A 26958-nucleotide genomic window follows, 5' to 3' on the forward strand; every position below is an offset into this window, starting at 1 on the left:
GGCAGGTAGTGTGTGTGAGGAGGTTAGGTTTAGGCATTAGGCAGGTATTCTGTGCGGGGGGGGGGGGGGGGAGGGGAGGGGTTAAGTTTAGGAATTAGGCAAGTAGTGTGTGTGGGGTGTGGCAGGGGGGGGGGGGGGGGTAGGTTTAGGCATTAGGCAGGTAGTGTGTAGGGGGGTTAGGTTTAGGCATTAGACATGTAGTGTGTGCGGGAGGGGAGGTTTAGGCATTAAGCAGATAGGCCTGGTGCACACCAAAAACCGCTAGCAGATCCGCAAAATGCTAGCAGATTTTGAAACGCTTTTTTTCTTCTTTTTCTGTAGCGTTTCAGCTAGCATTTTGCGGTTTTGTGAAGCGTTTTTGGTGTAGTAGATTTCATGTATTGTTACAGTAAAGCTGTTACTGAAGCTACTGTAACAAAAAAACCCTGGCAAACCGCTCTGCAGTGCCGTTTTCCAGAGCGGTTTGCGTTTTTCCTATACTTAACATTGAGGCAGAAACGCATCCGCAATCCAAAATCTGCAGCAGCCCGGGAGTATGCGTTTCTGCAAAACGCCTCCCGCTCTGGTGTGCACCAGCCCATTGAAATACATTACCCAAGCGGATCCACACCCGCAAGCGGATCGCAAACCGCAGCAGAACCGCTCTGGTGTGCACTAGGCCGTAGTGTGTGCGGGGGGTTGCTAGGTTTAGGCATTAGGCAGGTAGTGTATGTGTGGGGTTAGGCATTAGGCAGGTAGTGTGTGTGTGGGGGGGGGGGGTAGGGTTTGGCATTAGGCAGGTAGTGTGTGAGGGGGGGGTGGGTTTGGTCTAGGCATTCGGCAGGTCAGTGTGTGCATGCAGGTGGGGAGCGGGTGGGTGAGTGAATGATACCCAAGTATTTTTTAAATATCAACAGATCACCTCTGCGTAGATAGAACCTTTATACTGTAACACTGTAACATCAAAGCCGTTGAAACTTGCAGACTCACCAGAGGACAACAACATGGAATCCAGATGTTCCTAGAGCAAACACAAACGTTGAGAAGAACTGCAAGATGACGTAATATAAAAACATCCTTGAGCAGCTGTCCCCACGAGGACACATCCCCAGCTTTACAGAGGAATTCATAGAGGCAAAGCCCATTGCTTCAGCACAGGAGCAATTGTGATGGATCTGGAAGCACACAAAACAGAAATGTTGATTTCAAAGTGACAAAGCTGTGATACCCGTCTAGTTTATATAACGGACATTTTGTTCATATAGCTCCATTTGGTGATGTATAAATCATTTCAGTTAGAAGAAGGCCACAAAATGTGTACGTGTTCAGGGACACTGGCTGTTCTTGAGCATGTCCTAATAGTAGATTTACCGTTATTTTGCAATGTCCTAGCTTCCTTGACTTTTAGTGGAAAAGAGGCCCCAAGGACAGATTTAGACAAGTGATGTGTTGTCCAGACTGGACCACTTCCCCTTGTGACCTTAAACAGAAGGTTGAGTAAGAGAACAGTGGGTGGTGAAACTCATTATAATATGGGTGGAGAGTTCTAAGAATTAAATGTTAACTGCTTCATGTCTGCACTGATTATTGAACTGTGATTGGTTTTTGTAACACTGATGGACATCCTGAACTGCCCAGAGGCATGTATATTTTTGCATAACTGTAACTGATAAAAGTCATTGTAACTAGTGAAATTGTAGCATTTGTCTCCTACACATGCCTCATCAACAAGCTTCTTGATGAAAATAAACGAGCCGTCCTTTTAAGAGGTGTGCCTTGAGTCATTACTGTCAGTATATTGCTTTGACAGTTTTGGTGGAGAATGACGGGCACAATAGAACTATAAATTGACTTTGTGGCACATCTCTGAAGGGATCCTTTTGATTTTGGGAGAGCGGAGACCGGACTAGCATCAGCTCAGGGGTCCAAGTATTGGATCTTCACAGCGCTGTAAAAGGTGAGCTTTATTACCTTAAATCTGATATTGCACCCCTGTGCTGCGTGCGAATTCATCCTCTGCTCGGCCGATATCTGATATGGATCTCCTTCTGACGGCTTCCTCCTAGTCCTAGAATGTGGTATGTTCTGGTATGTTTTATAATTTTTTTTGTGTGCATACCATGTCTTTTTGTTAACTAGCTTGCTGCTTGAAAAATATAGAGAATAAGCATAAGTGATATATTACTGTACTGCAGTTTCTGATGTAAATGTGTGAATGACTCATGCCATTATTTGTGTTCTAAGCATCGCCTCAGGATACATACTGTTGAGACACTTCGGACATCCCTAACAGAACTTTAGAGTAAAATAGGATTCTTAATTGGTATCGCTGACTATCAGTAATGTTAGTAAATTAACATATAGGGACACGAGGTGTTCTCGGCAGAGTGTAATCTGAAAATAAGGTCAAACTGTGTTGTTCTTATCAAGTTTCTGTTGCATATAGTGAAAGTATTTTGTTGGTCAAGATATAGGTGCTTACACTTAGTGCTGATCATTGTGTTCACCAGTATATGTTGGTGGGTTGTTTTCTCCTTTCCATTGGTCACCTTAATAGCATAAAATATCAGTGATACATCGCGGTGGAAGGCATTTAGCCAGCTAGTCACTGCGGTGCGCTGGGATGATGAATGGAGAGGAGGAGAGTGAATTTACCAGCTTTGTGTCCGGCTTGTACAACACTGTATAAGAAATTTTACACATGTCCTGAGTGCCTAACACCGTTACGAAAAATATCTAGTATTGTTGGTTATTTGGTCAGAGGAAGAATAACCTGTGGTATCCCAAACACCTTTCTAGATAAACGTAAGCCAGTTGTGATAGAATCTTACAAGCCACCTGGCTCGCTGCAGCCACCAGTCAGCTATACATTTCCTTTGTATTCAGCACCCTGGGAGTGCAGCGAATTAGGCATTAAATTTCGGCCAGTGCTGAATGCACCCTGGAACCTATCCAATCCTCAGATACCAGGGGAACAGGCACAGGACTCAGAAAGCTCAGCGGAATCTGACGAGTTTGAGAGTCTGCCAATAATTGCTCCCTGCCACCGCCCTATCCCACAGGTGCAGGAAAGTGTTGAGCGCTATCTGAGGGTTAGACGGGCTCAAATAATTCAAAAACCCGAAAATCTGTAAATATGAACTCTACATAAATTACTCTGCATAAATTACTGGCTAAACTGGTGATGCCACTGGCAGGTTTCTTCCTTTGACTAAATGACCATAGAATATACGCCCTATTCTGAACAAGGCTGTGGTGTGTGGACTTATGGGTTTGCTGTTGCAGCCTGCGCTGTGGTGTTTCTAGTGGTTGCCTGGTGTTATTGTCGCTGGAGGGAGTTGTGTTGTCCTGATTTGGTTGAAGTATACGGAACCAGGGCTGAGTCAGAGAGAGCATTGAGGTTCGGTTTTGGTATCAGGGCATCAGGAGAGCAAACTCAGTGCCACTTCAGAGAAAAGCCCAATCAGTTAGACTCGGTCAGTTGCCATTCAATAGAGATTGTAGATGGTGGTGTCGAGGTTAGTCCATCGGGAGGGGACCCTCTATCAGACCAAGCCAGTGAAGGGTCCACTCAGCCAGATCTAAGTGTTTGTCACCCGCACAATTATTGCAGTTTGGATTTCACAGGGTTGGCAATGTTCACCAGACCAATGCCTACTGGGCAACAGTAAAGGATCGGGTGACCAGTTGGGCAGCAAGGACAAACATAACTGTTTGCCAGACCACGTGAGACAGTGTGACTATTGTGACTCCCTCTACTGTGTGCTGGAGTGAGCACAATATTGCCAGACCACGTGAGACAGTGATTATTGTGACTCCCTCTACTGTGTGCTAGGAGTGAGCACAATATTGCTGAATAACAAACATAAAACCTTGCTGTTTGCCAGACCACGTGAGACAGTGTGACTATTGTGACTCCCTCTACTGTGTGCTGGAGTGAGCACAATATTGCCAGACCACGTGAGACAGTGATTATTGTGACTCCCTCTACTGTGTGCTAGGAGTGAGCACAATATTGCTGAATAACAAACATAAAACCTTGCTGTTTGCCAGACCACGTGAGACAGTGTGACTATTGTGACTCCCTCTACTGTGTGCTGGAGTGAGCACAATATTGCCAGACCACGTGAGACAGTGATTATTGTGACTCCCTCTACTGTGTGCTAGGAGTGAGCACAATATTGCTGAATAACAAACATAAAACCTTGCTGTTTGCCAGACCACGTGAGACAGTGTGACTATTGTGACTCCCTCTACTGTGTGCTGGAGTGAGCACAATGTTGCCAGACCACGTGAGACAGTGATTATTGTGACTCCCTCTACTGTGTGCTGGAGTGAGCACAATATTGCTGAATAACAAACATAAAACCTTGCTGTTTGCCAGACCACGTGAGACAGTGTGACTATTGTGACTCCCTCTACTGTGTGCTGGAGTGAGCACAATATTGCCAGACCACGTGAGACAGTGATTATTGTGACTCCCTCTACTGTGTGCTGGAGTGAGCACAATATTGCTGAATAACAAACATAAAACCTTGCTGTTTGCCAGACCACGTGAGACAGTGTGACTATTGTGACTCCCTCTACTGTGTGCTGGAGTGAGCACAATGTTGCCAGACCACGTGAGACAGTGTGACTATTGTGACTCCCTCTACTATGTGCTGGAGTGAGCACAATAGTGCTGAATAACATCAGTAAAACCTTGCTGACCCTTGTGAAAATCAACAGAGGGGTGACGGGATTGGCTGACTCCAGTGTGCTTAGTGGTTCACACGGTAGCAACAGGGAGAGAACCTGTTGCTCAAGTTGCTCCCAGGCGAAACCAGAGATTGGCCATCTCTGGTGTGAGAATTGCTTGGAATTCAAGGGGAACACATAGTCCATATTATGGGGAATTCAATTGCTCAGAAGCGAGCGTCAAATCGCGGTGAGCCGCAGCATTTGACGCCGCGAGAAGAGATGTGTAGCAAGTATGGACCGTGGGTCTCCCGATACTTGGAGGACTGGGAGCGATGGACTAACCAGAAATATGCCAGAAAGGGAACTTTTAAACCAAAGGTGTGGGAAAATTTGTGGGATGTCCATAGGGTAAGGATGACTCGCCCAAACGAGCGAGAAGCATGGAGTAGGTGGATGATGGAGGCGATTCGCCGATCCGAAGACGTCACCATCATGACAGTAAAACAATCAGGCGCAGGAGGGTCACCACAGCTAGAAGATGAGGAGACTGAAGACACTGATGTGCTGGATATGGGAGCACATCAGGCTTGGACAGCACTTATGTCCAGGTCTTCTCGTAGGCGGACTGATAAGGCCGTGTCTCGGCATGTGAAATATAGAGCTGCTGCAGAAGCTCTTGATGACAGTGCTGACACACGGCCACCAGTTGATCTCACTGGGAAAGAGGAAGTACAGGCACACAGCGACAACGGACAGCTAACGCAGACCTCATTAGAGACAACACACAATAGCAGTGACAGGCTGGCCCACATACTACCTGACTCAAGAGAGACTTATATTTGGACTCAACTGCAGTGTAGTCCAACAGGCCACCTGGTACACACATAATGAGAAAGTTAGACTTAATGCATATGCAAGCACCCTGGTGTTGCACGTACAAACAGATGCTAGAAATAAGAAATTTGAGCATATCACTCCAAAAGAAGGTGTAACAGTACAACAGTATATGATGAGGATCATGAGAGAAGCCTGTACATCAGACATTGAGGGTCACTATATTATTGACACAGCACATTGGGCATCTAACCAATCTCTTGTCTTTAATGGACCAAACCCGTGGAAATGGGAAGTACTGTGTAACGGAATAGACACACCAAAGGTAAATGAATGGATGTATGGGGTTCCCATGTCTGAAGGATTGAGAGGATTGTATCACACCACAGACTGGAAAGACCCTCATGGCTATGAGTTAGATTTGGATTTAAACTTGGATGGACCATTTGTTTGGCCTTTCTGCGATGAGTCAGATGAAGGATGCTGGACTTTTACCCAATCTGTCCAGTTGAACAGAGAAAGTCCAGTCCCTGGTGTGAACAATCCATCAATAAATAAACGAGGGTGGTATACATGGGAAGGGAGAGGCCAGGTATGTGCAACTATAGTCCGGGTGGAAAGAGAAAAGGATGTTGTGGTCCCTGTAAAAATGAATCCAAATATATGTAAAGTCCCAGCTGTCAAAATAGCAGACCTAATAGTCCCTCAACTGGCCTCACCTTGGGCAGTATTGTTGGATACAAAGTTTGTTTTGTACACGTGGAGAGTAACATTAACTGATTTTAGGGTAGATATGTGGGACAGGAGGTGTGGTGTATATATTAAAAATCAGATCTACATGTTGAAAGGATGGTTGGAATCGGGGTATAGTCACCATAAGTCTAAAAGGGATTTGATGGATAAAGCTCTGGGGCGGGAGGTCTTGGTCTAGGGGCCTTGAATACTATGGATTTAGAAGTATTAAGAAATAAACTTGGAGGGCTGGCTCAACATGTAGGGGAGGGAGTGAAAACTCAGTTAGATATAAATCATGTGTTAGAAAATCTACAACATGATCACATTGATGCTACAGCCTCACTGTCAGAGGTAATGAAGCAGAAATTTAAAGGGTTAGTAGCAGGTCTGGTTAAACAGCAGGAAGAAGTCCAATTAGCATTGTCTTGTACACAGGTTCAATCTGAACTATCACAGGATCTAAAGCTAATGATAACCTCACTGCATGCTGGTCACTTTCCCATAAATTTGCGTAGACAAGCTGAGAGATCTGTTCCTAAATTTGCAATGACGCATGAAAAATGGTGGCTTACTCAATTCCATGGGTGTCAAAACCTCACATGCACTATTTCTTCTTTAGTGCCAGTTGCAGGTGAGGAGCATCAAGCTTATACAGTGGTAAATTTGGGTTCTGTTTTGTCAGCAGGTGTAGTTTTGCTTCCCAGAGTAAACCATGACATAATGATTTATGAAGAAGGTGAGCCCAGGTTGTTAGACACAGATGGGTGTTGGAGAAAGGAAAATGTACTGTTATGTCAAGGACAGCAAAACAGGATTATAAGGCAACAATGTTGGGATGAGGAAGGATCATGCTTGATGGATGCAAAAGAGAAGATGCCGAGCCGGATGAAGTACCTAGGACAGGGTTATTGGTGCTGGTATCAAATGGAGAATGCCACCTCTTATGCAGTATATACATTCAATTGTACTCAGAGTGGAACACTGACCAGAGGGGTGTACTGTACCACTGGCCCAGTCCTGGGAGTTGATCTGGCACAGCAGAAGGGACGTACACCCATAACACCTGAAAAAAGACTAGACATCAAGCCTGATACACCTGTCCGTTTACAAAAAATTCCTTTAGGATTTGGAGCAGAATTGAAAGGATGGTTATTGGATTTTGGGAGGGAAGATGAGATCATAAAAACACTCAGAGCTTCAGAAAGGCAAGCAACAGTGCGTTTGGAGCACGATCGTGAGAAACTAGTACAAGTCTCACATGCTCTAGAACAAGATGCTAAAGTATCATGGTGGGAAAGTCTATTTGGGTATAGTCCAAAAGCAAGTGCCTTTCTGAACCTCATGCTCCATCCAGTAGTGGTGCTCATTGTCCTTACATGTTTACTATACATTTTCCAGGTACTTGTGTTTTGTAAAATCAAAAGATTAGGTGCTAAAATGAGTAAGAAACAACAGAAACCCAGGGATGTTTTGGTGGTAGTTTCACAAGGTGAAGAATATATCTAAATGTTATATGGGTAGTTTAAACTTTCTCATGTTCCCTTAGTTAAAAGGAAGTGCATGGAAATGAGTAAATGGAAGTAGTAGACGCCCTCCATGAAAGGAGAGAACCATATAACCTAGGTATGAATGAAACCAATATAATCAATACAGGCTTATCCTGAACTATGCAGCTGGTGGTCAGACTACCAGGTGAGGGGCGGGAGAAGTCTGTCATGGATGAAAGGGTAGGTTTGTTAGGTATTGTAATTCCCTACTAAATCAACTTATTATTGTGATTTAATTACTACTATACTTACTTGGTGTTATACTTTATAATAATCATACAAACATATATATATATAAACAAAATAAGAGATTAAAAGGGACGGCATTTGCAACGTGTAAAAAAAAAAAAAAAAAAAAAAAAAAAAAAAATCACATGCCTCTCAATGAGTTAATTTCCTTCTTTATGCATTATTGTTGTATCTCCCTATGGTTCTACCCTTCTACCTCAACAAGACATATTGTGCCTCAGCTTATCACCAAGAAGACACTTATGGATCAAGGTCTGTGGTATGAACTCTACCTCCTGATTTAAAATCTACCTCATGTTCATAATGTTCTACAATAAAAGGCAAAGAGGTCCTAAGGGTGCAAGGGAAGAAAGACCCCAGCTGGGAAAGACAAAGATGGATGAATCCTTAGTAAAACATCGCTCTACGATTGCATCACTACAGATCAATACAAGAGCACTCTTGTCCTGACATCATCACCTGCTGTACTTGAAAGGATCAAAGGAATCTACTTGATACATCCTGGCAGGAACCATAATAAACGTTCCACCAGAATGCACCGCCTTAAGAGGAGTTTTTAGCCAAAAGGTGGCTCTGACTAAGGTGAAGAGGATGCACTGCCTTAAGATGAGTTCTTAGCCAAAAAGGTGGCTCTTATTAAGGTGAAGAGGATGGCACTACAACATATGTACCACAGAGCCAGAGGTGATATAGCTGGAGGCCCTGACTACAAGAATACTGTGATAAAAACTTTTTAATATGAGTAGTTCACAGGGATGAACTAGAGGAGGGAGTGACAAAGCTGTGATACCCGTCTAGTTTATATAACGGACATTTTGTTCATATAGCTCCATTTGGTGATGTATAAATCATTTCAGTTAGAAGAAGGCCACAAAATGTGTACGTGTTCAGGGACACTGGCTGTTCTTGAGCATGTCCTAATAGTAGATTTACCGTTATTTTGCAATGTCCTAGCTTCCTTGACTTTTAGTGGAAAAGAGGCCCCAAGGACAGATTTAGACAAGTGATGTGTTGTCCAGACTGGACCACTTCCCCTTGTGACCTTAAACAGAAGGTTGAGTAAGAGAACAGTGGGTGGTGAAACTCATTATAATATGGGTGGAGAGTTCTAAGAATTAAATGTTAACTGCTTCATGTCTGCACTGATTATTGAACTGTGATTGGTTTTTGTAACACTGATGGACATCCTGAACTGCCCAGAGGCATGTATATTTTTGCATAACTGTAACTGATAAAAGTCATTGTAACTAGTGAAATTGTAGCATTTGTCTCCTACACATGCCTCATCAACAAGCTTCTTGATGAAAATAAACGAGCCGTCCTTTTAAGAGGTGTGCCTTGAGTCATTACTGTCAGTATATTGCTTTGACAAAAGCCTAGCCAGAATTTAAATCCTGAAATGAACAGGGGAGGCAGTCCTGGACAATAAGACATTTTTACTAAAAACAAAACAAAAAAAACCCCTGCATTCAGGCCCAGATTTACATCACAGGAGTCTATAGGCACAGATGTCCTGGCACGTAAGATTTCATCCTCCATGAACATCAGCCAAATTCACTGCGCTCCTCAATCAAATGGCCCACACTACGGGGGTTACACTGATCAACCCTGGAAAGAGTTAAAAATCGCACATAGTGCTCAATACTGCTTAGGTAATAAAACACCTACACCACATCTATGCACTCCACCGGGATGTGCCCTTTGAATGGGATTCACAATTGTACACCCCCCTCTGGGTACGCAGTCACCATCACGCCACTTGTGCTTCTGATTATCAGTACTCAAGGTACTCCTTATGTCACCCTCTGGTCATAGATCCAACTCGGCGATCATGGCCGGATTTCCGCACAGGCCACCTAGGCCGGTTCCTAGGGCGGAAACCTGCCGACAATAGAGCTGGGGCGGGTGTCACACACAGGCAGCAGATCAGCTGTTGAGCTGTCTGCTGCCGCACTGTCCTCCAGTTCCTGCGTGGTACTAGTGCACAGAGAAAAGAGCGCCCTGCCTCTCCTCTCTCTCACTCTGAGGGGCGGGGCTGAGCCAGCAGCAGACCGGGAGATTTGAGCGAAGGAAGAAGATTAATTCACAGACAAGTAAGCTATTTTTTGCGTGGAGGAGGCACTGCTGACAGCGTCAGGGACAGGGAGTTAGTTATGTGATTGCACTGTCTGCAGCGAGGATTACTTGTAGCGTCAGAGGGGGGAGATCATGATGTGTGTCTGTGCATATTACAGGCATTTTCCTCACTTGCAGCACGGCTGCCTATTGCTAAACTTCGGTGGAGAGAGTGACCAGCTGTCTAACGTCTCCCCCCTCTTCTTTTCTCTTCTCCCCCCTCCCTTCCACAGCAATTAACCGTTCATTCCCTGACTGGTTTCTTTGTTACTTTTTTTTTTTGGTCTTCTGGGCACAGATGAGAGAGAGAGAGAGGACACTATCCTATCCTTCGCTGACATCTTCTATAGCACCTTACAGGTTACATAGGCATATCCCTGACTGTCCTCAGAGGAGCTCACACTCTAATCCTACCATAGTCATAATCTAATGTCCTACCATATTATTATTATGTATTTATATAGCACTGACATCTCCTGCAGCACATTACAGAGCACATAGTCATGTCACTGCCTGTCCTCAGAGGAGCTCACACTCTAATCCTACCATAGTCAGTCTAATATCCTACTATATTATTATTATTATGTATTTATATAGCACTGACATCTCCTGCAGCACATTACAGAGCACATAGTCATGTCACTGACTGTCCTCAGAGGAGCTCACACTCTAATCCTACCATCGTCATAGTCTAATGTCCTACCATATTATTATTATGTATTTATATAGCACTGACATCTTCTGCAGCACATTACAGAGCACATAGTCATGTCACTGACTGTCCTCAGAGGAGCTCACAATCTAATCCTACCATAGTCATAGTCTAATGTCCTACCATATTATTAGTATGTATTTATATAGCACTGACATCTTCTGCAGCACTGTACAGAGTACATAGTCATGCCACTGACTGTCCTCAGAGGAGCTCACAATCTAATCCTACCATAGTCATAGCCTAATGTCCTACCATATTATTATGTATTAATATAGCACTGACATATTCTGCAGCACTGTACAGAGTACATAGTCATGCCACTGACTGTCCTCAGAGGAGCTCACACTCTAATCCTACCATAGTCATAGTCTAATGTCCTACCATATTATTATTATGTATTTATATTGCACTGACATCTTCTGCAGCACTGTACAGAGTACATAGTCATGTTACAGACTGTCCTCAAAGAAGCTCACAATCTAATCCTACCATAGTCATAGTCTAATGTCCTACGATATTATTAGTATGTATTTATATAGCACTGACATCTTCTGCAGCACATTACAGAGTACATAGTCATGTCACTGCCTGTCCTCAGAGGATCTCACAATCTAATCCTACCATAGTCATAGTCTAATGTCCTACCATATTATTAGTATGTATTTATATAGCACTGACATCTTCTGCAGCACATTACAGAGTACATAGTCATGTCACTGCCTGTCCTCAGAGGAGCTCACAATCTAATCCTACCATAGTCATAGTCTAATGTCCTACCATATTATTAGTATGTATTTATATAGCACTGACATATTATGCAGCACTGTACAGAGTACATAGTCATGCCACTGACTGTCCTCAGAGGAGCTCACACTCTAATCCTACCACAGTCACAGTCTAATGTCCTACCATATTATTATTATGTATTTATATAGCACTGACATCTTCTGCAGCACCTTACAGGGTACATAGGCATATCACTGACTGTCCTCAGAGGAGCTCACAATCTAATCCTACCATAGTCATAGTCTAATGTCCTACCATATTATTATTATGTATTTATATAGCACTGACATCTTCTGCAGCACATTACAGAGCACATACTCATGTCACTGACTGTCCTCAGAGGAGCTCACACTCTAATCCTACCATAGTCATAGTCTAATGTCCTACCATATTATTAGTATGTATTTATATAGCACTGACATCTTCCGCAGCACCTTACAGGGTACATAGGCATATCACTGACTGTCCTCAGAGGAGCTCACAATCTAATCCCTACCACCGTCATGGTCTAATGTCCTACTATATTGTTATTATTATGTATTTATATAGCACTGACATCTGCAGCACATTACAGAGTACATAGTCATGTCAATGACTAATCTCACAGGAGCTCACACTCTAATCCTACCATAGTCTGGTGTCCTCCCATATTATTAGTATGTATTTATATAGTGTTGACATGTTCTTCAGCACATTACAGAGTACATAGTTGTGTCGCTGACCATCCTCAGTCAGTTTAATCACTATAATCTTTTAATCAGTAACCCTAACCTAATACTTAATGTTATCCCTTTTCCCATAACCCTATTCTCAAATTTACTAGCCTCACCCTAAATTGCCAAAAGCCCTAGCTATTAATTTCCCCTAAAGTTTTTTTTTCATCAATTCCATACTGAAATATCCTGATCCTGCAGAATTTCTAACTTCTGTCCTTTCCTATGTCCGATAACCCTATCCGTGGCCATTAACGATACAATTCTCCAGATAATATTGATCAAAAATGATTATTCGAAACCACTAATGGAAAAGGAATTTGATCAGATTCATGGAAAAATTAATGGAACAACTTTGTCAATCTTGAATAGCAGCTTTCTTTCCATTTGTGGTCCTGAATGATTGTTTTTTGATCGCTATTAAGATTGAATTGGACTATCAATCATCGAGAGAATTGTATTAAATGCTACCTTAACCCCGCTGTTGTCATGGGGCAGCTGGAGGTAGTGGGCCTTGGGCAGTAAAAAGTACAAATCCGGCCCTGTCGGCGATACAGTAGAAAAAGTTGTTTATTACAATAAAAATCCGTTTTAAAAACAAAGTACAGGCTAAAAAGCGCTATGAGGATCAGAGTCCAGTATGACAGCAAGCAGCAGCGGCTGCACCGTGGTATACAGCCTGCTATTGCCGTGCCTTGCTTCCCCTCTTAGTAGACGTCAGACGAGTCACCAGGCTCCTCCCCTATGCGTTTCGACATAAATGACTCATCAGGGGGCTGGTGACACGCTCTCCTGACGTGAATTAAAAGATACAGTCCCACTCCGCCTCCCTCTGCCCGTGTCTCGCCCCCCCCCCCCCCCCCCCCGGCTTGTCACTAGGCAATGGCGAGCTGCGGACTGTGTAACACGGATAGATCAGCCCAGGGCCGGGCCGAGGCATAGGCTGGAGATGCTCCAGTCTCAGGGCGCAGTGTAGGAGGGGGCGCAGAATTCATTCAGCTGTCATTCCTAATTGTGTTTGAAGCAGAAAGAAATAAGAAAAGTGGATACATGGCAGTGACTGCAAGCCAGATAACTAGATATTAAGGTGTTGGGGAGGTTGTGGGCAATGTGGCACCTCTTAGTCTATAGCAATCAGTGTGTGATGGCTGGGGTGGCAGGGATGGAGGGGCGCACTTTGGTGTCTCAGCCTTGGGTGCTGGAGGACCTTGTCCCAGCTCTGGATCAGCCTTACACATCATATATACAAACTCAGTCCAAATTATTGCGGGCCCATAAAGAAACAGTGCAGAACTTTACAACCCCTGTAATACACTATCCATTACTGTGCTTATACGCACCAATTTACTAAGTGTGCATCATCTTATACTCCTAAATCGAATAAATTTATCCCCCTACCATCACCTCCCCATCTATCCCCCATTATAATTTTCCACATCATACCGCCTATCCTATTGCTACCTAACAGCTAATGGTACACTCAAACCTTTTAGGGCCCATTTCCACTATCGCGGATTCGCATGCGTTTTTCGCATGTAAATTCGCATAGCAATACAAGTGAATGGGACTGTTTCCACTTGTCAGGATTCCTTTGCGTTTTTCTGTGCAAAAAAATTTGCATGGCAGAGCCATCAGAATTCGCATACCGCATACCGCTATGCGAATTGCATACAATGGCCTCGATTCATAAAGCATTCCCGCATTCGGAAATGCTGAAAACGGCTCACTTTACCGACCACACAGCAAAATCTGTATTCATAAAGGCTTTTTCCGCATGAAAAGCCGACATTCGCGAGCAGAGTGATAAATCACCGCCTTGCGCGGTGATTATCATAGCAAAAATAACAAGTAGTCAATTCATAAAGATTAGAGGTAGCGGTATGCGGACGGGTATTACCGCTACCTCTGATGTGGCGAGAAGCGTGCGGAATACAGTGCAGTGAATGGGACAGACCTCCCAAGCAGCTGCAGAGAGAACACCGCACGGAGGGACTGCGCCTGCTTCTCCTGTTTCCGCATGTCTCCCGACAGCCTTACGCCTGCCTACAGCGGAATATCTCCGCACGCCTGTCACAACTAGCAACATTTTTATGAATTACCACCCTGAAGGCGGAAATACCGACAGCGGTGTTTCCCCGCTCGACTTTACCTTACCGACAGCACTTTTATGAATCGCGGCCATTGTATGGAATAGGAAATTCGCATGCGGTTTGGGTATGCGAATTTTCATGCGAATTCGCATAAAAACAATGGAAAAATCACACCAGCACTGCCATGGTTAAATTCGCATACATAGTCATCCATGTGAATTCGCATTAAAATTCGCATGGAACCGCATGCGAAATTCGCATCCGCATGCAAATTTTTACCGAGGCGATTCGCACCGCACAAGTGGAAATGCAGCCTAAGTATATAGTGTGAACCTTCCCATATAAATTGTGCCAGCAACATAAATTGTGCATTGCTCCACATAAATTACACCCCTGTATATCCCCCTTTATACTTATACTACCTTGCGCTTATAACGGCGCATCCAATTCACCCTCACCATATGATTTGCGCCCAAAGGGTCGCATAAATAAAAGTGCAACTAACATTACAAATAGTGTGAAATAACACCCCCAAATGGTGTAGGAGTGATTGGTGTGATACCACCCCAGACCACAATCCCAACTGGACTTAGGAAAGGCATCTTTATACCCCTATAGCTACGCACCCAAATACCACTCACCATATTATCATGTCAAAAAGAGCGCATATATTATAGTGCAACTACCACTCATAATGAGCAAACACCACCCCTAATTGTGAATCACACCCTCAGGTGAACAGTGCAATCCACCCCAGGCCTCACTTGTCTCGGAGTAAGGCATCATATACCCCACCACCTGTCATGTTCTTATATTACCCACCATATTCATTGTTTGATCCCCTCTAGTGTGTTATGATCTTTTCAATCGGTGTGACCTTAAGAGTGTTAGGATCACACTTGTGGACTTCCGCAAAATATGCGGAGACACTATGATTCTTATAACCTTTGCGTATATTATATATATGCTGATAAATCAGTTTTTTTAAAGGCCTGGTAGTCCTACCTATGTACTGTTTGTTACATTCACACGTAACAATAGCAGGCATGGGGAGGAGCCAGGTGACGCGCCTGACGTCTAGTGAGGGGGAAGCGAGGCACGGCAATAGCAGGCTGTATACCGCGGTGCAGCCGCTGCTGCTTGCTGTCATACTGGACGCTGATCCTCATAGTGCTTTTTAGCCTGTACTTTGTTTTTAAACGGATTTTATTGTAATAAACAACTTTTTTCTACTGGATCGCTGAGTTGGATCTATAACCAGAGGGTGACATAAGGAGTACCTTGAGTACTGATAAGCAGAAGCACAAGTGGCGTGATGGTGACTGCATACCCAGAGGGCGGTGTACAATTGTGATCACCATTCAAAGGGCACATACCGGTGGAGTGCATAGATGTGGTGAAGGCGTTTTATTACCAAAGCAGTATTGAGCACTATGTGCGATTTTTAACTCTTTCCAGGGCTGATCAGTGTAACCCATGTAGTGGGGGCCATTTGATTGGGGAGCGCAGTGAATTTGGCTGGTATTGGTACAACAAAGAGACAGTGACTTTGTATTAACTGCGAACCCCTGGTGATAGACTGGATCCATCTGGAGCACAATCTCTTTTCCTTGGATATCCTCCATGAACATACAAACCCCCACCAAACTGAAGTACCCTCAATGTTAAGTAGCTAGAGGTGCCCTCTAGTGTTAGTTACCTAGAGGAACCTCAGTATTAAGTAGCTAGAGGTGCCACTGACTGAAGGGTGATCTCTCCAGTGGAAGGCCAAGAGCAGGGTGAGTAACCTCTCATTTACACCATCATCAGGACTCTGCATAGGTAAGGCAGGAGGGAGGTGCTTGGGGAGGGGAGTGAGCCGCCTTTCCGTCATCTGGTGCCTGTAGGAACATGCCTACACTGCCTTATGGTAAATTCAGCCCTGCCTGCATTAACTGATGCATGATGAAAGAAGTTGCATGAAGATGTAATATGTTGCTCCTCTTGCTTGATTGGTTCCTCATCCATACACACCAAAGGCCTTCAGCTGATTTTGTCCAAACAGTAAATGTAGGAGTCAGGCTGAAATTAAGTATCCCAACTTCCCTGCAGCTGTATCTCCTATTATCATCTGATTTCTGTCTTACACTGCCTTCATTTCTCCACTTCCCTCACTTGTAGAGACTGACGTATGGGAGTGTAGAGGTCCTGTATGTTAATAGTTATCTGCTCAGAGTTTTTCGGCAATGCATTTCCAACGTCCCATGTTTTTTCTCTCTTTTTTTCCTGATTGAGTCCTAACTGGATTAGCTCCATCCTGGTTTCAGGTGTTTGATTCAGCCACCACTGACCAGAAAGATGAGCAGGGCTGCCAGGCAAGTGGTATTGTAACTCCTAAAGTCCTGCAGTATTTATGTTTATGCACTTGAAAAAACAGGCTAATAACGGTGCATTACATCAGCAGTAAACTACTACCACCATATCACTGTATTATAACCTAGTAATACAGTTCAGTGCCTTGGTGAGGGTGATCGTGACATGCAAACCCTGTCCCTAGCACATAATGCTCACTAGATATCAGTATAAGCAAGCTTTGTACATCATCCGTCAATTGTGTTATATCCTTGCAGCTGGAAGGGAAATATTTACAAAGAAAAGCTAGATCATAGCCAGAGATGGCCCGAACCTCCGATTTAAGGTTTGCGAATCCTGCTCTCGAACCTCCGCAAACATTCGCGAACTTGCGAACGTTCATGAACCGCCATAGACTTCAATGGGGAGGTGAACTTGAAAAATTAGAAAAAAATTAAGCTTGCAAGAAAAGTCATGGAAAACATGTTTCAAAGCATCAAACACCTGGAGGGAGACATGGTTAAGTGGGAAAGACTTCAAAAGTCCTGGAATTTTTTTTAGTTTTCACGCAAAGCAGTGTTTTAAGGGCAGAAATTACATTCAATGCTGAATTGCAGGCCTAAACTACTGCCTCTGTATACATCAATCAGGGAATATAATTCTTCCACCCTCCTCCTTCTTCCTCCGCCCTTCCTCTCTCTTGCTCACTCTCTCTCTCGGATTTTGTCTTCCAGGGATTTGAAGGCTGTCAAAAGCAAGCTCACATACACTGGCCTGGAATCAAACCCAGGTCAACTGCTTGGAAGGCAGCTATGCTCACCACTATACCACCATTGGCTGGGAATCGAATCCAGGTCAACTAACATTACAGGCTGAAGCCAGCCATTTCACTCATCTCTTCAACTACAAGAAAGGCCTGGGAGTAGTCTTAGCTACCGTAATATCTATGTTACGGCAGGGCCCTTATTCCAGAGAGGAGAGAGAGAGAGGAGAGAGAGAGAGAGGAGAGAGAGAGAGGAGAGAGGAGAGAGGAGAGAGGAGAGAGAGAGGGAGAGGGAGAGGGAGAGGAAGAGGAAGAGGAAGAGAGAGAGAGCGAGAGAGAGAGAGAGAAATAACCACAAGAACAAGATTAGCTGTCCAAAGAGCTGTTGTGGGGTGCTATTTTAGGAATAACAATCAGCCAGGAGCAAGCTAGCAAGCTTACAAGAGCCTAACTAATCTTTCCCTATGAGAGACTGCCAGCAGCTTTCCCTTCACTAATTACTACAGGGATACGAATGACTATAATGGCCGGCGCTGCCTGCCTTATATAAGGGGTGGGGTGGCTGCAGGAGATAGTGTAGCCTGATTGGCTACAACGGGCCTGCTGACTGTTATGTAGAGGGTCAAAGTTGACCCTAATGGTGCACTATGGGGGCGAATCGAACTTCCACCCAAAGTTTGCCTGGAACCGTTCGCTGGCGAACCGTTCGGGCCATCTCCAATCATAGCGTACCAAACATATTTAATTAGAAAAGCATGCAGCCGGCACCATCCAAATGTACTTAATGCTCTTTTATTGATAGCTCATAGATCCAGAACCATCACAATAAACACAACGTTTCTGGGCATAGCCCCTTTATCAAGTAAGTGACAGTATGGTGTATTCACAGTATTCATCACAATATATACCCCCCCACTCAATTCAAATTGACCAATCCTGGGCTGGAGCGGACAACCAGCCAATCATATCTCAAAGATCACAAACGGACCCTGTGGAGAACTTCTCTAAATACAGAGGAGCCAATAGAAAATGAGAGCCACTAACCTGTGTGAGTAAACAGTACTAGCAAGATCAAACTCCACGCCAGGCCAGACGCCGACGAAACATATTTAATTAAAAATTTTAAACAGATGTGCACTCACAAATGTATGTTGGTATATGGCCATCTCTTAAAGTAAAAACATGCAAAAGAGAGAGCGCTCTGAGTGACAAATAAATAAGAGCATCCACCCTGCCAAGGACAGGTCTCACCTGTTCAGAAATGGCTGCTCGTAGGACACAGCCTCTGATAGCGTTTGTCCCTTTAGGGGCCAGGGACCAGGCTCACGATCCAGCTCCAGGCGGGGAATCCGGAGGGCCACCAGGGAGTCACGGTCTCAGTTTGGACACTTCCAGGGAGGCTGTAGGCAGGCCAAACGTTAGATCCTGGCGCACGCTCACCTTGCGAGACCAAACGGGAGTGAGCGGTGTCTATGCGATGTCAGTAGCATACTGAGTAGTATTGTGCGGCTAGCAGATATAACCGCTGACTTGCCGCAAATAAAATAGAGAGTGGTGAGGTAGTAAGGTATGAAAGGGGGGCTTATTTATTAGTAAAAACAACGCGTTTCTCAGAGAAAACGTTCTCTGTTTCATCAGGCTAATATAAAACAAGATGGCGGCATCTCTTTTTATAGGAAATGCTAAACATTGGTTCTTTGGGATTGGCCAATCCACATTACATGGGAAGTACTATGCAATCTTATGTAACGTGCCAGAGCACCTACGTCATCTATCTACTAACCTGTCCTTGCAATTTGTTCTACATAGGAAGGACTTCCCAAAAATATCAAACGCTACTGACATCAGATAGACGCCTGGAGCTGGATCGTGAGCCTGGTCCCTGGCCCCTAAAGGGACAAACGCTATCAGAGGCTGTGTCCTACGAGCAGCCATTTCTGAACAGGTGAGACCTGTCCTTGGCAGGGTGGATGCTCTTATTTGTCACTCAGAGCGCTCTCTCTTTTGCATGTTTTTACTTTCTCTAGTGGATACTGAGAGCTGCCTAAGGAGGATTGCCAGATCGCACCAACAGGGAACTGTCTACATTCCCGATTTGCATCTCTCAAAGTAGGCGCCCTCCTATTTCTCAAAGTAGGTGGCCTCTTATAAGAAAAATTACAGGGACTCTTAAATTCTTTAACCTCAGGAAAGCTAACTGTTATTAGATGCCAGTGTTTCACTATCCTAGCAATATTATTGCTCCCTGTGTTAAATCTGGTCACTAATGTAATCCAACCTGTCATATCTCTATGGGAACCATGATATTTCCTCTGTCAAGTACTGATCCTATCCTGGGCCCTATCTATAACCTCTAATGGGTAACCTCTCTGAAGAAATGCATTGTTCATATTATCAGGTCTTTTCTCTCTTGGTGTCTGGTCCATCACAATTGTCTGGAAGCTGACGTATTGGCACGGACCTCTCCGTAGCCTCCAGATAAAAACTCCCGAAATGCAACAGAAAGTTGACATCAGTAGGCTTGGTATGGAGTTCAGTAGCCAACCTATCATCTTGTCTCATGACCATTGTATCCAGGAAGCAGATCTGTTCCATAGAACTATGTAATGTCAGTTTGATGTCAGTGCATCTGGACATAACCTCAGTAACAAAGGCATCAAGGGTCAAATGTGGCAACGCCCAGATGCAAAGAAACATCATTAATATATCTATACCATTAAAGGGCATATTTTTGAAACTACTGATTCGATAAACGTACATCTCCTCATAAACACCCATGTAGATGTTTGCTTAGGATGGAGCCACATTCGACCCCATTGCCGCCCCCCTTATTTGCATATAGAACTGATCGTCAAATCAAAAACAGTTATTTCTAAGTCCCACCTCAAGCAATGTGCATACAAAGCTGTTCTGTGCACAGGGAAAAACTGATGCTGTCTCCAACATATATCTAACTGCCTCTATGCCCCCATTGTGTGGGATGGAGATATAGAGGCTCTCCACGTGCAAAGTGATGAGGAGGTAGTAGTCTGCTTGCATATTCTGGATGACATTAAGGAACATTTGGGTGTCTCGCAGGAAAGATTTTGGTGAGATCACAGATGGTCTTACAAGTCTGTCAGGATATTTAGCTAGTGGGGTAAGAACCAAGATCATGTCGGCTACGATGGGACAGCCCGGTGGATTGCCCAGTCTTGGATTTTAGGACATATGTATAGCACAGGGGTTATAGGATATGGTTGAATCAAGTAAATTACCAGTTTATCATCAATCACACCCTCAGTCAAAGCTGAAGACACAATATGCAATGTTCTCCCTTGTATGTCTTGTATGAAAGAGGATGGACTGTGCGGCCACTCCTGTCAGGTCTGACTGACTCCACACCATTGAATACAGCCAGCGCCACTGTGACTGAATGTGTGTCAAGCAGAGGGGCTCAGGGGATGGTGTGGGACATTGGGAGAGCCTTACTACTTTGGTTTAGTATTATTGTGCATTGCTGGGGGGTAAGGTCCCCCACCACTTGTTGGAACTACTGCGTATTTTGGAGGGGGGTGGGGCTTTTTAAATTTGAGCATCCTCCCCCACCTTCAGGACAACCTGCATGGCCCTGTAGACAAGGCCATTTTTTTTTATTTTTTTTGCCCCTAGGCCAAGTATGTTGGGGCTCTCCTTCAATGTGTAGCCCCCTCTTCCATGTTTAACATCTATGTTCTGCAGCCCCTCTCTTTCATGTACCTTAGATATCAGCTTCTGTTATCATGTGTTTCTCCCCATTTTCAGCCAACTATTTCATTTGTAGCAACCCCTATTTCATGTCCAGGTGCCCCCTTGGGCTGCAGCCACCCAAGGCCTGGGCCTTTGTGGCCTTTTCAGAAATCCAGCCCTGAATATAGAACATTTCCACAAACCTTCAAGCACCACTGTACAGAAGATATAGTGAGCTTCAATAATTGGCTGGTAGAGGAGAAAATCCAGCTCTAGACCTGACCATGCAGCCTCTATCACCCACAGTTAACACAGAGCCGAGGACATCTATGCAAAGGATTATGGGAATTGGCTTTATTCTTTAGCTTACCATGGCTTTTCCAGCACCTGAAGAAGATGTGCAGCCTGCCAAGCATGCCGACATATAGGTGATTCCATTCTCTCCACACACCGGATCCCACTGGTTGGTGGAACATTGGCAATGTAAGTTGCAGGAGGAGAAGAAGTTACCTTCATGAAATGCCTGTACTTTACTCCTGAAATGAAAGGGGAAAGCAGGATGTTACATACCAATACAGATTACCAATGCTGAAAACCAGGCCAGGATTGGGGGTGGGCAGTAGAGGCACCTGCCTTGGTGCATCTCAAAGAGGGCAGTGTAGGAGGTGGTACATTATCCTCATGTTGTTGTCTGATCCAGAAACTTCATTGGTGATAAAGTGCTTATCACCATTACCACAATGAGCTATACTAGGGTTGGGCTTCAGACTGCCCTGCTGGCCACATCTTCTTAGTGACCTGGTGGTATATTACATAATAACATGAGCCGGGTCATGTGGGAAAGGCTCCCCTGTGAGGATGAACATGGGAACGCACTGACTCTATGCTGGCAAAAACATTTCAGGGGCAACTATAAAGTTGGGGGTAAAGGAAGGGGGGGCTGCAGTGCTTTGGGGGCCTTGGGTTGGTGGGGAAATTTGAGAGCAACAAAGAGGCCTCTAATACCATTGAGTGGGGGGGAAGGTCTGTCAGGGAAGGGCGGTCTGTCAGGGGGCCTCCAGGTTAATTCAGCCCAAGGGCCCCATTGTAACTCCAGCTGGCCCTTCTGTTTATTCCTGAGGAATCAAGAACTTATCCAGTTGTGAACCACTGGTTTTACCAGTTGCTGAGTTGTTGCAGTATCAAACTCAGCCAGCGGAAGTGCCCCAGAACCACCCAGGTCCCACACTTGGTTATCCTCTCAGTTGGCCCGCTAGCACTTCTGCCCCTCATTCCCCATTATACCCTGGGAAAATCTCAGGCTTGCTAAGTAGTGAACCACAAGAGCAGCTGACTTTTACACTTCAGTCTCCTACAAATCAGGTGAGTGGTCTGTTCCGTAACAGGGAAGTTCTGTGGGTTTGCTGTATGCAATCGGAAGTCTCACCTAACCGGCACTCCTGAGGGATAACAGGGACCTCTTTTGGGGGGCTTTATGTGGGTGCTGGCAGGCAGTAAAATACTTATGGAGGCTTCAGTGATGCATAGCAGCTTCCCTTTATCTCCTTGTGGGCTCTGAGCCGCTTCCGGCATCTGTGTACGGAAGCTGGAGTGTCACATGACCTGATGCAGGTCAGCTGACACGCTGGCTTCCGTGCACTGGGGAATCTGGAAAGCCGCTTCAAGCTCGTGGGGAGATAGAGGGAGACTATTAGCCATTGCTGGAGCCTCGGTAAGTATTTGCTGTGGCGGGAGGTTTGTGCTATTTCGGCCGGTTGCACAAGCAAGCTGCAAGTACATGTAACCGGCATCAGGAGATGCCCACCACAGCCGGATACCAGGGACTTTGCTGTACTTCCTACTACAATTATATATTGTACATTATGTAAGCTGTACAGGATGGGGGGTTGGGTGGGGTTACTTGGCTTTCTTGCATTGGGAGCTAGAGAACTAGGGATGAGTGTGAAAATCTCTTTCTCATTGAAATTGACATTTTCAACTGCTGCAAAATTTGCGCAAAAAGAATGGATTTTCACTGGCTTACCGCCAGGGAGGTTAAAAGTAAAAGTACCGACTAATGAGGTAAATTACTAACTTGTGCAGTAAACACACCAATAAATCTCAATTCACTAAGATTAATGCATTCGGAACAACAAGTGAGCCTGGAGCTGTTGGTAACTAACAATCAGACGTTCAGTAAAATAAACAGGCAATGGAGCTAATAAGAGGCCCACCCAGTCCTACTCCTCAAACCATTGGTGCCAATATACTGCTGTGTGGGACATCAGAAAGTAAAAAAAAAAAAAAAGATGCAGGAGAAGGGCACATCCACAGAGGCTTTCCTTCAGAATATCCCACAGGTGTCAAACTTCAAGGCCCACAGACCAAATGCAGCCCTTGTGATAATCACAATTGGCAGTGGCAATACTAAATGGTAGGACATACACTCCCAATATCTCGAAAAAAAATATCCAATTTAAATAATTGTATCAAAGTTTATTCCAAAAAATAGACCATTAAAAATATATAAAAAATACATGGGATGGCCACCCCGTCACGATACATCCACTCAGACCACCTCACCACACAACAAACACACGCCGGCATCTATCGGTGATGGTCTAACTGACTAGTTGGTACAGGTATTGTGCAAGCTCATAAAGTCCACTGTTGTAAGCACTTCAAATGCAAAATGGTAAGGAACAAAGGAGAGGGCCAGTTGCATGCGAAAGGCATGCAGTGCACAGAAATATGGCAGCCAGCAAGCAGAGTCAAGCAGTGTTAAAATTAAGCCTCTTTGTAGGTATTGCAATGGCCAAGCAAGTCAGACAGCATATAGTCCATCCAGTGAAACGGCAGATCTGTAAGCACTGATACCAGATCGCTATAAGCACAGGACATTAATACTTGTTGAATGTAAGATAAATCTCAGAGTTTCTCATCACTGAGGCATATCCGCAGAACACTGCAAGCTTGATGACCATGACAGATATATAAGGCAATTCATCTCACCATATCCTTGGATACAGGCAGTGCATCTTCCCATGCTTACTCATGGCCCAGGATACTCCTTCTGTGAGTGCTCTTAGTCAGAACCATGTGTAAAATAATCCAAGGCTGGTAGGGAGTAGTGTTAGCCTTCCCAGGTCCGTAGCCATTACCGTGGCCGCACAGTGTGTGTGTAGCAGAGTGGTGGACGAGAGCTGTTGGAGTGGGCCTCAGCGTGGATCCAGAGCAGGGGTCGGGAAGGCGTGGCGTCCCATGCGTCAGGCAAACAGCTTCCCCAAATGCAGCCCACCTTGCCATTTAATGTGGCCTTAAGAGCTTAAAATGTCCATCATTGTAAGCAGTAAATGAATGAAATGAATGACAGCACACTCCATTCCCATACAAAGGAGTACACTGGTGACAGTTTTCTGGTTGAAACATTGACAGTTTGCAGTGGGGTCCAACAACAACCCACAAGACCCCACAGAGAAATAAGTCACACAACTTAGGCTATGTTTGAAATTTTGGCCCCTTGTGTAATTCAGTTTGACACCCCTCCTGTATCCCTTCAGACGTGAATGTTTACATTATGGACTGATACAGAGAATCAGAGGGACTAGAGGAGCCATGTAGTCTAAAGGGATGCCTTTTACTATTGTAGCTACCAGAAGCAGCAACTTGCAAATGAATGTCTCATAGCAGACCACCTGCACCAGAAGAACCATCGCAATTCGGGCCAGAAGTGAGAGATCATCAGCATAGCAGAGCAGAGCACAGCTCACTGCCAAGACTCACTCTTCAGCTAGTTAGACGTCTACTTTTTACCCAACAGGTTAGTGAAGGCATGTTTTTAATAAATTACCAAACTATTACTGCATGTGTGAAAATCTTAGTGAATGGTTAGTGAATTTGAAAAAAAACTGAATGCAGTATTCTACCAACTTATTATTTTTTACCTAACAGGTCTTAGTGAATTTAAGCCATAGCTGCAATATGTCATTCAAATGAATAGAATGAAAATTATCAGCTTGCCCGTTGTAGGTGATGGTGATGCCGGCCACGTCGTTATTCTCACAGCTAATGATGAATACCATCAGGAACACGAGAAGGGCGATGATTGTTGTGATGAATGACATTTTAGATGCGGACAGTAAACCAAATTTATATTTCTTCATGATGAGCCCTCCAAGGAAGATGCCGAGAGCTGTCGCTGGTATGGTGGTCACACCTGTAGGGGACAAGATCTAACTGTTACAACAACAGGAGCCTATAGGCACAGTTACAACACAGAAGCCTATAGGCACAGATGTCCTGGCACCCTAGACTTTGTCCTTCATAAACCTACAATTCCCCAGCAAACTGCATCCCAAGCGTCCTGGCTGGCCCCTTATTTCTCTTGCCTGTCAGGTAGATGCAGATGCCCCTTAGTATTGGGTAGTTAGAGCTGTCCTCAGTATTAAGTATATTCACCTGAAGAACATCAAAAATCAAGCACCTCATCCCCCCATAAGATCTGCCAACCTCAGTCCATGCCTTCATTACATCCCGACTGGACTATTGTAATGCTCTCTAGACTGACCATCCAAGCAAGGACTTGTACCACCTGCAGCATATACAGAATACCGCTGCTTTGACATACTACAAATCTTTAAGCAAACTAATTTTTCTCTAGGATATATCATAATGGTACATGGTAGGCTAGCTTCAGCATGTAGTGTTGGTGTGGGTATAGTGGTGAAGTGAGCTACCTACCACGCACTCAGACCTGGGTTCTATTCCTGGCCGATGTGAGTTGGCTTTTGACATACTACAAATCCTTAAGCAAGCTCATTTTTCTCTTGGATATATCATAATGGTACATGCTAGGCTGGCTTCAGCATGTAGTGTTGGTGGTGGTATAGTGGTGAAGTGAGCTACCTACCACGCACTCAGACCTGGGTTCAATTCCCGGCCAAGGTATGTAAGCTGGCTTTTGACATACTACAATTCCCTGGAAGACAAGACCCTCCTCCCTTCGGGAGGAGGGAGAGAGATAAGGAATAACAATCAGCTAGGAACAAGCCTACAAGAGCCTACTAAACTCTCCCTAGCAGAGTCTGTCAGCAGCTGTCCCTTAACTAATTACTGTAGGCAGAGGAGTGAGTAAATCGACAGGAAAACCTTGCCTTTTATAAGAGGGGGGGGGGGCTCCAGGAGTAAGTGTAGTTTGATTGGCGACCATGTGCCTGCTGACTGTGATGTAGAGGGTCAAAGTTGTGCTCAATGGAGCATTATGTGGCGATTCGAACTTCCGCAAAAGTCTGCCTTCGCCGGCGAACGCGAACCACCCTAAGTTCGCCTGGAACCGTTCGGGCCATCTCTACTCAGCGATCATTCCCCTATTGTGTTTGAGACAAATCAGAAAAGGGGATACATGGCAGTGACTGCAAGTCAGAAAAGTTATAGCTGAATGCTTTGGAGGAGCTTGATATGTGAAAATTGCTGTGCTTTTTAAAAAGACAAACTCTGGTAGAGAAGTGGTTAATTTAAATACATCAATAAATCAAGTTTAAAGAATACCGCAAGTGATATGTGGGACAAGATGAGATAAACTTGTACACATATTACCAATTTTTTCATTACAAGCAGAGCCAGGACAAGGTCCTCCAGCACCTGAGGCTGAGACAACAAAGTGTGCCCCTCCATCCCTGCCACCCCAGCCTGATTGCTATTAGAGTAAGATGCGCCCCAGGGCCTCCAACCACCT

General features: G+C 44.6%; 1 protein-coding gene across 2 annotated transcripts in view; it reads right to left on the minus strand.

Moving 5' to 3' along the window:
• The window catches only part of LOC137564304 (solute carrier organic anion transporter family member 1C1-like), an 82861-nt gene that overhangs the window by 17214 nt on the left and 38689 nt on the right, over positions 1-26958 (minus strand). Inside the window, exons 10-12 of one of the 2 annotated variants that reach the window (XM_068278030.1) lie at positions 25245-25440; positions 21616-21781; positions 970-1154 (exon numbers count right to left, since the gene is read on the minus strand). In XM_068278030.1, the coding sequence (XP_068134131.1) occupies positions 970-1154; positions 21616-21781; positions 25245-25440 (547 nt within the window). Of the gene's footprint in view, positions 1-940; positions 1155-21615; positions 21782-25244; positions 25441-26958 lie in introns of both variants that reach the window. The other variant, XM_068278032.1, reaches the window with a different exon arrangement.

Source organism: Hyperolius riggenbachi, chromosome 3 (assembly GCF_040937935.1).
Source record: "Hyperolius riggenbachi isolate aHypRig1 chromosome 3, aHypRig1.pri, whole genome shotgun sequence".
Taxonomy (NCBI): domain Eukaryota; kingdom Metazoa; phylum Chordata; class Amphibia; order Anura; family Hyperoliidae; genus Hyperolius; species Hyperolius riggenbachi.